Below are 13,766 nucleotides of genomic sequence, written 5' to 3'. Positions count from 1 at the left end.
TACCTTTTGGAGTAGGTGGCAAAGGATCCTCACAGAAAATCTTTTCAATTAATTCAGAAGCTCTTTCTGAGAAAAATGGAGGTTTTCCTGAAATTACATGAAAACCTGTCAGTCACACAAGTTTGCAATCACACAAGTTTACCAATAATTCTTAGTAAGTCCCAACTGCACAGAGGTTGGGACCACACAACTGACAAACGTGTATACAGCGACAACTAATTATTGAATGTCTCGTGTATACCAGGCACGCTGCATAGTTCTAGATTTCTAACATTCAAAAGCTGGCCCCCACATACAATGCACAAATTCACACGGGGACCGCTACCTTGATCCAGGGTTCGCGTGGGCTGCTGGACACGTGTGAATCATTCAGTCCCAGGTACCCGTACAGGGATTTCTACTCCTAATCGCGGCTTTTTAATAGTTAGGAAAATGTCAACATTCCAGGTGATTATCATGAAAAATAGGAACCTGCACGTGCCTGGACCGCAAACGATCCAGCCAAAATCAGTACAAAGATTTAGAAGAGCCAGCTTTTCCACACCTTGTAGGTAAAATGTTTGCAAACTGCAGATTTAACCTTCGTGTTTGTCCAGCTCCGACCTTAAAATGAACCAGGGAGCAATCACCTGCGAACATCTCATACAGCAGACAGCCCAGAGACCAGAGGTCACTGGCGACGGAGAAGTCACTGCCCTTGACGATCTCGGGTGCTGTGTATACGAGAGATCCTAAAAATAAAGTGTAAACAAGTCTGTTAGGCATTTGTATTGTTCTCAACACAGACCTACCTGGGAGAGTCCTGATGGGGTAAAAAAATATATATATATATGGGAGGAAAGTGTCAGGTGTATTTCACTTTTTTTAAAGTGTTTTCTAATTTTAAGGTTCCATTGTATGAGGCTCTGTAAGGGTTTTATCGCAGAAAACACCTGTGGGATAAAAGGGGGTGAGCTGGCCAGACCACAGTGCAGGCTGGACCCCGAGAGCAGGAAGAGGACTGGGAACCACCCTCAACTGCATGCACCATGAGAAAGGGCCAGCAAGGCCATCAGGAACTCCCAGACCAACGTTATTTGCGTATCTCCCAGGAACGGGCCTGCCTGAGCATTCCCGCGGTGCGCAGTTGTCAGCTGGAGGCAGCCCATGGGACGGACGTCCTCAGAGCAGAGCAGCACTGGATTTCCTCCTCGAGGGGCTGGGGGCCGTGGTTCAGTAAGTGCTGTGGCTGAAGCACAGTGACGGGCATTCCCACGGCCACCCCAAGAGCAGGGGCAGTCGGGGGTCAGATCCGGAGACTTAAACCCTACCCAACCCACAGGCAGGAGACTCTCAACTCGAAACTCCTGCTGCTCTCTCAGTTGAACGACACTCCATTCAGTTGGGCCACTCCATTCATTCATTTAACTTTCCTGGGCCTGGAGCCTGGGCATCACAAACCAGCCCAACTCCCTAACTTCACACGAGAGGAAACGGAGCCTGCTAGAAGCTACGTCATTACTCGCAAGAACACACAGAAGCAAAGGCAGGACTAGAATCCAGGTGTCCTTCTGAGAAATTCTTTGCAATATCCCCTTCTGGCACCAATGTCAGCAGATTCTCTATGGCTGTCGCCCCTGCCGGAGACCAGTGTCAACCCCACCACGACACCCGCCACTCACATGCGTCAAAGGCAAGGCATTTATTTCAAGTGCCTGTTCACGGCCACACTTAGGCTGTAAGGCTCCAGAGAACCAGGAGTGGTTTTATTTTTATGCCACAGGGACGTGAAGGTGTGTGGCCTATAACTTTGGCGACACCCGATGATCAGGACTGATGACTACGACAGTGTCCTCCATCCTTAGCCGAAGGTCCCATCACGGGGGGGCTATTCTTAGATTACGCGCAGACGTAGCTGAGCGTCACTGCTAGAAACTCTGACCTACTTCTCCACCACACAGCCCTCCTCCCCTTACTAAAGGGGAATATTTCCAATACGCATTCTTGAAATACATCACCTTCCTTGTTTTCTATAATAAGATAAGAAATAACCATCTAAAACTTCACATTCTACTAACAAGGTCCACGATACCCATTTTCACAGAGTGCCAGTCATCCTATGGAATAATGATACTTGGGGATCTTAAAAGCCTTCATACTGGACATGAAACTTGAGCGCGTACAGGACTGGCCCTGAAAGTTAAATCTCCGGTGGTCATATTTACGGGGCCCCCAGTTAACTGCTGCTTCCCACCCTAGTCCCTCATCCCCTTCCCCATCCCAGGCCATGTGACCACGAAGCCCACGGATGCGCCCACTCCCCAAGGGCCCCTCCCTTCACAGAGAGTGCACTGGAGCTTCAGGGGCCCGACGTCTCGAGTACCCGCACAGGGAACTTGAGGAGGAAAGCTCTTTCCTGCTTCTCTCAAAAGTTCTGCTCTACGAAACCGCAGTTCACCCTCTCCCCGATGGTACAGCTAACACCCCAGGCCCCAGCTCACTGTCAAGACCACCTCCCAAGGGTGCACCCCCTAAAAAATTTCCTTAATTGCAAATATTGGCTGCTCGACATTGAGCAGACAGCTGCTGAGCCACGCGTGCGGGCCAGGCGCTGTTCTGAGAGCTGATGGGACCGCGAACAGTGAGACAGAGGGCCCGCTCCTTAGGCTTCAAGGCGAGGTCAGGGACAGGTGGGGCCCAGGGTCAGACACAGACTGTCCGGGTTCCCCACGCCCTGCACGGTACGAGGTCCACACGGGAAACTTGAGGCCATCGGCGAAGCCAGCCCTGGGCCTGGACCTCCCCTGGTCACTATGATGATCCACCTGTCACTTGACTCGCAAAATCAATGGCCCACGACCAGAGCTATGATCTTACACGCTGCACATACCTTTGACTCGACTTTTCATGCTTTTCTTCAGAGTGTTTTCGCCACTATCACCTCCGCCTTCTTCGGCTGCCATCAAAGCAAAGAACTCTTCCAAATTTTCACCGTCCACTTTGGCCAGGCAAAAATTACTGAACTTCAGTGTGCCGGGCCCTTCCAAGAGAATCTACGCAGGTTAAAAAATAAACACATTCAGAACCTGATCCACTCTGCTCTCGCCTTGGTGCCTCTCATAACCTCACGAAAGCGCTTGGAGCAGTGGCTTTCTTGCTCCACCCCGACTCACAAAATCCAACCCTTACATTTTTTTATAAAAAGAATCTCAAGAAAAATAAGTCTGACATTTTAGTAAGAATAAGTCAAATATGAAATGGTCCATTCTCAGATGCACATAATACAAACATCACACAACCACAGAGGGGAGACCTCAGGCCTTTACGAACAGTGTACATGGAACAATCCACTCTCCCTAATCCTCACCGACAGCTGAAGCAAGACTTGAAAACCCACCTGCCAGAGGTATTGTTGACATAACATACAGTTAGAACTCGGGTTTTGAAGTCAGAGGTCTAAATAGTAATAGTAATAGTAAGTGGTAGCCGCAGGCCTACCACTCACAGGCGATCTGGCCCGGAGAACTTACTTAACTTTTCTGAAGCTCAGTCTCTCACTTAGAAAATGAAATAAATCATACGTCACTCTTCGGACTGTTGTGAGGATTAGCTACGATTATACACGCAAAGGGCTTTGAACAGTGATTGGCGTGTGCTAAGCGCTCAAGTCTGCTAATATAGCTTGTAGTGAGAAGTTATCTGTTGATTGCTGAAACCATGCCAGGAACCAATGTGCTATTACTTTTAGTTTTTTCTCCAGGGTCATTAAAAATATTTACGGGAAGTCGCAACGAGCCAGCTGGCTTTTTGTTTGTAAAAGCAAAGCAAAGTTGGCCTTTAACCTCTAATCACAAACAGTAGGGATGTCTGTTAAAAGTCCCCTTGACTTTTAAACTGTTTTGAGCACCAGGATCCCCGAAAGACGTGCTGAGAAAAACCACCAGTCCCCATCTCCCCAGAATTTCTGAGTCGGCGGGTCAGGGGTGAGCCCCAGGCAACACTAACGCTGCTGGTCAGGGGAACACCTTTAAGAACCAGTGGGAGGAGTCAGCAAATTTTTTTTTTTTTAAGTTAATAAATCTTTCCGACTTGGCAAGCCGTAGGGCCTTGTCCTGACAACACAGCCCCGCAACCACCAACAACACACAAATGAGAGGGTGTGGCCGTGTTCCAATGAACTTCATTGCCAGGACCAGGCATCCTGCCTGAACCCGGCCAGCCCCAGCTCTAGAATAAAAGTCACACCGCACATCGGCCTGGATTTCCCAGGTTACAACGCCTGGTACCAGACTCACACAATAGCTCCCACACGGTGCTCGGCACGCCACGGCCTCCAGGCCAGACCCTGGCCAGGGCCTGTGCCTGCGTGGGCAGGAGCTAGGAGTGGTGTGGGTGGTTTAGGTGTTTCTAAGTGGTTGAAAAAATGAAGTATGATCCTATTTCTCGACATGTGAAAATCATATGAAATTCAGGCCCTGGCTGGTGTGTGACTCAGTGGGTTAAGCACCGGCCCGCACACCCAAGGATGGCCGCTGGATTCCCAGTCGGGCACGTGCCTGGGTTGCGGGCCAGGTCCCCAGCAGGAGGCGTACAAGAGGTAACCACACATTCATGTTTCCCTCTCTCCCTTCCCCTGTGCCTAAAAATACAATAAAGAAAAGAAAATTACATGAAATTCAAATTTCAATGTCCATGAAATAAAGCTTTATTGAAACAAACCATACCTATCGTTTATACCTCACTTATGGCTGCTTCCAGGCCTGAACACCCACAAGTAAAGTGACTGCCAACTTCTGGCAAGTATGGGAGTGCTTCAAATAAAAATTCTTATTCATTGCGAGGAGTTTTTGTGGAGTTTTTTAGGTGTAATTATGTTCTTACACAGATGTCTTATAATGATGTTGAACAAGAAAAAACTCAACTTTTCATTTCCTCGTGTGCACACTCACAAAGGAAAAGGAGCGACCTGGGCCAGTAATCGACACAGTCCCTAAGAGTACGTCCTTACAGAGACAGTAACTCAGTCCACTGATCGCGCACCAGGAAGTGTCCCAGCAGCTTCTCCTAAATGTGACCTGTAACCCTGCCGATCGCCCAGAGACAAGGCTGCAGGCACAGGGAGAGAGGAAGAGGGGACCTCGCCCAGGACGCACACGGCAGCTAAATGTCAGTGCAGACCATGAGGAAGAAGTAGGCGGGGCTCGGGCCAGCTACACCGCAGCACACTTCCTCACGGAGAATTATATTAACAAAAAAATAAAAAATAAAAAATATATATATATGCGATCCCTAGTATCAGGAATCAACCATAAATAGCCAAAAACGCCCTTATCAAACTAAAATAATGGCTCATAATTGTGTACTATAAGAATGAGGAGGCTGGCCCCCCCACCGGTGCGGCCCAGTGGGCAGAGCATCGTCCCGCGGAGTGAAAGTCACCGGTTTGACGGCTTCAGGCCTGGGTTGCGGGTTCAGTCCCCGGTTGGGGCCTGTATAAGAGGCCACCGATGAATGTTTCTCTGTCTCATCACTGTTTCCCTCCCTCTCATTCTCCCTCCCTTCCCCTCTTTTTAAACATAAATAAATAAAATTTTTACAAAAAAAATAAAGAGGAGACTTTTTTACAGCTCTGCAGACCTCACCATTTGCAATACACTCCAGGAGCGGCAATCACTCAGAGCTCTGGTACGAGGGAAAACTGCATTCCAGAGAGACTTCAGTGGGCAGCCACGCGGGGAGCTAAAATGCACTTTCCTTTCATTTTAAAAAAAGTGTTAACTTAAAATTTCACGATGTTCTATACCTGAAATTGTATCTGAAAATGAAAAGGCCGGTGAGAAAGCACCGCAGAGCAAGGCAGAAGCGGCCGGGAAATCCAAGCCTTACCTTCGCAGGAGAAAGGTCACAGAAGAGGATGCCAAGCCGATGGAGGTGGTGCAGCCCGGTGATCAGGTCCACCCCAAATCCCCTCACGACTTCTTCCGGGAGGCTTTCGTCCTGAGCGATAACCGTTTCCAAGGAGCCACCTGCAAGTGTGATCACATCACCCGCTGTCGCCCACCCGACAGGACACCGCGCCTCGGGGAGGCTCCGCGCTGGGAGACTCTGAGCATGAAGAAAAGATTGGACCGGGGCACCTGGGCGGCCTCGCAGGGGAAACACACTTTCCAATGAGCACAGCCGACACGCGCCCCACCAGCGAGCTGCGTCCACGCTCCAGGGCCGGCTCAGCCCGGAGGGCTGGTCAGGAAGAGAGTGGGAGGGGTAAAGGGTTTCTCCCTCCAGATCCCTCGAGGGACAGACAGCTGCAAAAACCTGTGGTAACCACTAACCCCAACGGTGCATTTAAACCGCATTCTGCAAAGTACAGTCACTTTCACTCCCGTGTGAAGTCAGGCCACATTCTGCAAAGCCCTGACTGCACAGCGGGGCCTTTCCTTGACTGTCGGAAAATCACACCCTCCGTGCCCACCACTGATGGAGGAATGTGCCAAAGGCAGGCACGGGGGAACTACCATCTCCATCCCCTTCCAAGGGCCCGGTCCCATCTCTACCATCTGAGTGCCAGAAACAAGCTTTTTTTAAGGGTCAAGACTAAAACAAGCACCAGGTTCAGAGAAAGTGACATCTTAGCTGGCACCTGGAAGTTCAATCAGAATCAATGTGACGAAGGTAGGTGCTTGTTCCGTTTTGGTGGGTGAGGAAGCACTGCAAACACAGGTGTAAACTAAAATCAGGTGACTGCACTGGTCGGGGGTCAGAAACCACAGCGGAAGCGAAGAGTAACCCCAAGGGAGTCCCCTGACGCCCTCCACAGTGCGCCCACCCAGGGACGCAACGAGGCCACAGAACGGACTGACTCGGAAAAATGAAATACATGGAAAATTATTCTGTGATTTGGTCTCACGAATTCTAAGTGGCAGTAGGTAAGGCTCATAAAACTACAAATAATTGCAATGTATCTTAATATTTGATTCTTTATTTCCCTCAAAGTATACACAGATGTACACTAACCTTGGTACTAGTTACATTTTTTTTTTCTCTAAAGACACTGAAACTAGAAGCCAGATAACACCTATGCATTTAGTCACCTTTCTCCCCGTGTGTGGTCCTGGAAAGTCGTACAGAGCAACGGCTGTGACATGCCGTCTCTAACCATTCCTGAGTGGTAGCGTTTGCTGATTCATCTTCACACTCTTCCACATTGCTTAAGCTTTTATAAAGAGCAAGTATTCTGTTCCCAAAAAATCACTGTGTAAACTACTAACCTAATTAGTAGCTAGTTGACCTACAATACTTTGTTCAAACGGAAAAGATTGTTTCATAAATTACCTCTAAAAAATGTTTCTAAATTTTTATGTACAAGGTTTAGTAATATTTTACACCAAAGTAAGTTAACCCCAAATTGAATTTTACATATATATTTTTCTTACCCTACAGCTTAGCTCGTTACCCTTCCCTAAGGTCCATCGAACAACAGATTTTCAAGTTAACGTAGCCAGTAGTACTGACACTTATATTTGCAAACAAAGAAGAAAGGGAAGTAACAGAACCTACATGGCGTGGCTCACCTGTGCACAGTTCCACGACGAGCCAGAGATGGTTGCTGGTTTCATACCATTCATGAAAAGTTACAATGTTCTGGTGTTTAATTTCATGGGTGAGGCGCACCTATAAAAACATACCACATTCACACCAAAAAATAATTTTTTTAAACCTTTGCATCTGTTAAAAAACACCTAAATACACAATTGGGGAATGGGTAAAAATAATTGAATTCATTTGGTGGAATTCTTTGTGGATGTCAAAATGATGGTTATAAAGGCTAGTTGCATGGAAAAATGCTAATTTAGCATATTATCTTAAAAATGACCTTTTAAAAAACTTGTGCAATTTAGTTTTGTGTATTTAGGTAAATATGCTATTGCAAAAGAAATAGTATTCACAGGAAGATGGCTGAAAGGTATTCATCAAAAAAGCTACTGTAATGAGAAGAATTACTGTTTTTTTATTCTTTCTACGTCTCTTTTTCTATTTTCTATATTAAGTACACACCACTTTGATAATCAACCTTTAGTAAGGTAAAACAACCTAAATGTTCAATAATACAATAATAGTTAAGTAAGTAGTGTATCAACTTATAAAACATTAGGCCAACACTGAAATGTTTATTTAATTTTATATCAACATGGAAATGAGTGTTATAATATTCACTGAAAAAGGCAAGAAACAAAATTATATGATATCATAATAAGACAATTATTTTTGAAAATTTATTTTTTAAAACTATTTTTTAAAAACGCTATCCTCTACCAGAGGGAGAAAAACACACTTGACTTACCCAGTTGGTTATTTCAGGCCTTTTGCATTTATCAGTGCAAAGAATAGCTACAAAATTGATGGTTCCTTTCCGGCGCCCCTTGTAGACAACAGTCTTGCTCCCTCTGCCAATCTCCTCGTACAGAATGAAGTTTTCCATCTCTGGGCCACCTTCTCGCACTGAGTGAAATGACAGCCTGAGAGCATCTCCAGCTCCTAAAATGTACACAAAAATGGCACACATAAATGCAAGTTAGTTGAATGATTAATTAGCTCAGGATATGTAATATATAAATAAATACAATAATTCTATAATTTCATGGAATTCACCTACAAGTAAGTAAGTATTGGATACCAGTGTGAAGAAACACTTCCCAAACCAATGTTTAACTTCCTAAAGATGTTAACACAAATAATGAAAATGACAGCTGCTTCCAACACATGTAACAAAATCAGGTAATGCAATTTCAGCTGATGTACCTTGACACCTTTGTTACAATGGAAAGCACATTGTGTCAACATCTGTATAAAGAGTGGAACAATATATGCTCCGTTAAACCTCAAATTATGAGAAGCAAATGAAACTATGTAAAAATACTTTTATAAACAAATAGAGAAGGATGATAGTATTTCCATCTAATCCACAGAAATTGTGCGTAGGTATTATTCAAAGTCAGAGGTCAGCAAAGTCAGAGGTCACTACTGACTCCTGGGCCAAATTCAGCCTGTTGCCTGTCTTTGTAAATAAAATCTAATTGGAACATAGCCACACCCACTGTATTTACATATCATTTAAGGCCACTTCCATGGCAGAGTTGAGTAGTTGTAAGAAACTGTACTGTCTGCTCACATGCTCTAAAATATTTACTATCTGGCCCTCTACAGAAAAAGTTTGCTAACTCTGGTTTTAAATAAAGATTTTTTTTTAACCAATCACTTCATCCTCTACAATATAAGCAGTTAAGAGTTCATTTTCTTGGCCAACAAAATCCCCTAATTTTTGTGAGTGAATAAGGATTTAATGTAATCTTTCATCAGACTAGATTTTCTTTATAACTGAAATGAAACTGTAAATTCAGTGTCTTAACATATTCACAACAATGTAATCCAAGTATTTATTCAACTAAAAAATATCCTTTAAATTGGCATCTCTTTTGGAGAATTATCCATGCTAGACTATAGAAAACTTCCCAGAAATTTTCCAAGCAGTAACGTATCCTCTTTAAAATCAGCTTAGGTTTAAGTCAGAACCCGTAGCAACATTCCTTAGAAACAGATAATGTAAAAGAGCAGTGAATTAATAGGTATGGAGTTTCTTTGGGGGAAGATGAAAATGTTCTGGAATTAGATAATGCTGATGGTTGTACAACTTTGTGAATATACTAAATATCACTAAATTGAATGTTTTAAAGGGGGTGAATTTGATAGGATGTAAATTATATCTCCATTTTGTTGACACCATTGATGTAACATTGTATATGTTCAAGCTATAAATCATGTTGATGCAGTTATATATTGTAATATTACCACCACAGTATTAGTTAACACCTCTATCACATCACGTTATCATTTCTATTTGTGGTGAGGACATTTAAGATCTAGACTCTTAGTAACTACAAAGCATATATGATTGTTGACTATAATCACTATGTTATACATTAGATCTTACTCATCTTTCGTTGTAGGCCATACAGAAACAGACCCAGCCAGATTTGGCCAGTAGGCAATAGTTCGCTGACCCCTGTCCCATTATAGGGAAGCGATAATCTAAGAATCTAGAAATAAATGCTATGATTCCATCTTCCAATGAAATTAGAACTTACTACTGTAAGTAGTAAAATGGAAAAATTTCAACTATAAAAATGAACAGGTTAGTAATTACATTTAGTTACTTGATTATAAACCTAGTATCTAGAGCAAATCAGAAGAAAAACAGTTAACTGACAGTGAAATTTTTTTTAAATTCTAAGTAGAAAAGATGTGGGAAAATTTTTAATTTAAATCAATGGAAAACAAAAAAAAAGCGCAAATAGTATCCATTTCTTTTCATGGACAGTTTTATTAAGTTCTTTTTACATTCTTCCCCTCCCTAAAACCAATTCACTAAAAAGAAACAATCCTGACCCCTGGCCCACCAAAATGCAGCCTAAACAGGAGTAATTATGTGGCAAGAGGTTAACAATACACAATATGTAATATAACCAAAATAAGATTAAATCAACAATGTTAAAATGGAGAAGATATTAAACTAGAAAAAATGAGATCCTTATAAATGTTCACGAATTGGCTAAACTAGGATACACCGTTAAGGATAAAGATGCTTAGGTTTTTTATGTAAAATAAATAACTGATTCCTTGAAAACAAGATGATCTTCTCAGTTATCATTCGAGTTTGAAATTCCATGACTTTAACATTCTTTTTGTCTCAATCCAAGGACATACCTCACCTTAGACTTTCCAATATGAAGTTTTAAGTTTGTAACCTATTAAATTGTAAAATAAAACACATACAGAGAACCCCGCAAAAGCAATGTACAGTTTAATGTATTAATATAAGAGGTACCCCGTTGTGATCACCACCCAGGTCAGGAATAGCGCTTTGCCGGCCACCCCAGAAATCCCTCCTTGAGCCTGTAGCTCCTCCTACTCCCCAAAAGTAACCAACCACTCTCCTAATTATCACAGTTAGTACTCCTTGGGTTTGTTCAGACTTTTCTCACCCAAGTGTGTAATCCCAGACACAGTTTTGTCTTGCACACTTTCTAAAAGCATAATGCATCTTTTAAATCTCTTTTAATACACAAGTTCACCTAAGATCTCATCTGAGAAGCCAGAAGTCAGAGCAAATCACACATACAAGCAAATGATTCATTTAAGATCCAGGGGTGGGGCTAACATTCAATAAACTCTGATACAGAGCAGATGATAGAGGCACGTATGTAACGACTGAAACCCTCTCTGCAATCATCCCCACCTTCAGATCTTTAACTGCTGCACTAGCAGCATCAGCAACGCCTGGGAACTCAATAGAATTGACAAATCTCGTCCCCCCAGCCCACACCTATTTAATCAAAAACTCTGGAATCCAGGCCCAGCCATCTGTTTTAACTCGCCCTCCCGATGCACGCTCAACTCTGCGAACCGCAGGCCAAGTTACCCTTTCCCCAAGACCGAAAAGGCGGCAAGGCATTTCGCTAAGCACTCAACAGGTGCGCCTTCCCGCAGCACTTTACACACCGAATTCACTGCAGGCTCTCAGCTTGATCTGAGTTCGGACCAAGGGGTGGCAGGAGAGGGAAAAAGAGTGAGTGGTGGCCAGCGCCCCTCCAGACTCGCGCCGTCGGAAAGAGCCCCAAACCTAGATTCATGCCCCTAACACTGACATTCACCTGGTCGCTAGGTAGGAAGATGCAACCGACCCACCAGACGGCTCCCTCAACTGCGCGGATCTCCGACCCTACCCCCCAGGACGGGTTCACTGGCCAAAGACCGGGGACGAAGCATTGGAGCAAGGCGGGAAGCGCAGAAACAGGGTAAGGCCGTGAGGGTCCAGCACCCCTCCACGTTTGGATTCGCCCGTCCCGTCTCCAGGGCAGCACGCAGAACGCCGGAAAGAGCGCCGGGCACTGACTGGAGGACCAGTTTCGGTTCCTATTGGTTGGGGCCTGGAAGTGAGGCTGCTAGGGCGTCTCCCTCAACCCAAATGGCCTCGCGCCCAGCCGTAGGACGAGTCGACGACCCTGGGCCGGGGCAGAAAGTGCTGGAGGGAGGCGGGGCTCTTGGCATCAGTTCCCATCTTGCGAGTTCAGCAACCCTCGGCCTTTGGATTTGCCCATCCCGTCTCCAGGGCAGCACTCAGAACGCCGGAAGAAACACAGGGCCCTGATTGGCTAAGTGGTTCTGGTTTCTATTGGCTGGGACCCGGAAGTAGGTGTCGCGGACGGACCGTTAGTCCTTCCTTACTGGGCTAGGGAACTGGAGTGTTGTACTGATACCGAGGACCTCTCTAGGCAGTAGTTGCATGGTTGGGGGTTCTGGAGCCTTGGGCTCTCGTGCTTTCTTCACAACCTCTCCCATTTCTTTCCATCATTTTGTTTGTTTGTTTGTTTGTTTCTGACTCCCTCTGCAGCTCAGGTGGACGTGGCAACACAAGACTGGGTTACAGGGTTCCTCGCCCTTTCGAAAAGAGAAGCCTAGGAATTACTTCCTTCTTGTGCCGGAGGAAACAGACTAGAGCCTCTGATCCCGAGTTGATTGCTGTGACTTTGAAAACTCCACGCCCTCAAATTCGAAGCACCAGGCACGTTAGCACCAGCTCCCTCTTCCATTTAAGTTAGCGCACTGCGTTTCTCAAACTTTAGCAGCAGAATCCCCCCTAGGGTGCGAGACCTTGTGAGAACATTTCTGGATCCCACCCACAGAACTTCAGATTCAATTTCTCTGGATCAGGCCCACATTTTTGCATTTCTCTCAAGATACCAGGCGCTGTGGGTGTTCATGGGGGCGGGGGGGGGGCGGGACCACGCTTTACGAACCTGTATGTAGAGGAACTAACTGTGCCTCTGGTCTCAGGTAAAGCTCGAACATGTCCTATTCTTTGACTTCTAACCCGTTCTGCCTTCTCAGGAATCTTACTATTGTCAGTTTTGTACACAGGCATAGCTCGTTTTATTGTGTTCCGTTTCATTGCATGTCACAGGTGTTGCGTTTTTTATAAGGCAAGACCTCCACCAGCCAAACGATTAGGACTTGCTTTATTGTGATACTCGCTTTATTGCGGTGGTCTGGAACCTACAATACCTCCGAGTTTTGCCTGTATCTTAACAGCTTTGATGTGGGAAAAAAAGTTTTCTCACAGATCACTCGCTAGTAGTTAATGAAGACATAAAATGAGGCAGTGTCACAAAAGACAAGCAAGCAAGTACAAGGATCCTGCTCAGTGACCACCACTGGTCCACAGGTTAAACCTGGATGTTAGTTCCATAAGGGGGAAAAAAAAAGAGACCAGTGCTATTTAGGCTCTTGATCAGCATGAAGAGCTGAAACACCATGTTATGTGAATGCTTCAATTCCTGAGCACTTTCAGGGTGACCTTTGCCCTCTCAATTTTTCATTTTCGTTCTCATTAGAGATGAGAAGAATGTATCTGACATGAAGGATTACAAATGCTGAGTTATGCTGGCTACTTCAGAAATACCCAATGCCTCATCTTCATCTTTTATTGACTTTGTTTTTGTCATTGATGCTAGTACAGCTGTTCCCCTCCTTCCTGCCTTTGCCCACCACCTCCTGCTCACCTTCATGTTGATGATCACAAAGAGTATCTTCATTCAGTCACGTAGAAAAGTTCCTTCTTTGGGCAAAGCACTCTGTTAGATGTCGAGGAGGAGAAAAAGATTATTAGTTACTGCCCTGGCCAGGTGGCTCAGGTGGTTGGAACATCATCCCATGCACCAAAAAAGTTGTGA

The 13,766-nt window shown here is 44.9% G+C and overlaps 1 protein-coding gene across 2 annotated transcripts in view; it reads right to left on the bottom strand.

Moving 5' to 3' along the window:
- The window catches only part of ULK4 (unc-51 like kinase 4), a 311,597-nt gene extending 299,466 nt beyond the window's left edge, over positions 1-12,131 (bottom strand). Inside the window, exons 1-7 of one of the 2 annotated variants that reach the window (XM_045857407.1) lie at positions 11,536-12,131; positions 8,321-8,514; positions 7,551-7,650; positions 5,866-6,005; positions 2,870-3,032; positions 630-731; positions 4-87 (exon numbers count right to left, since the gene is read on the bottom strand). In XM_045857407.1, the coding sequence (XP_045713363.1) occupies positions 4-87; positions 630-731; positions 2,870-3,032; positions 5,866-6,005; positions 7,551-7,650; positions 8,321-8,458 (727 nt within the window). In that variant the 5' untranslated portion in view covers positions 8,459-8,514; positions 11,536-12,131. The remainder of the gene's footprint in view (positions 1-3; positions 88-629; positions 732-2,869; positions 3,033-5,865; positions 6,006-7,550; positions 7,651-8,320; positions 8,515-11,535) is intronic. The other variant, XM_045857405.1, reaches the window with a different exon arrangement.
- Positions 12,132-13,766: the final 1,635 nt, after the last annotated feature.

The sequence above is a fragment of the Phyllostomus hastatus genome, unplaced genomic scaffold, assembly GCF_019186645.2.
Source record: "Phyllostomus hastatus isolate PE091 unplaced genomic scaffold, TTU_PhHast_1.1 phas_scaffold_129, whole genome shotgun sequence".
Lineage (NCBI taxonomy): Eukaryota > Metazoa > Chordata > Mammalia > Chiroptera > Phyllostomidae > Phyllostomus > Phyllostomus hastatus.
This window is presented reverse-complemented; position numbering and strand designations above follow the sequence as displayed.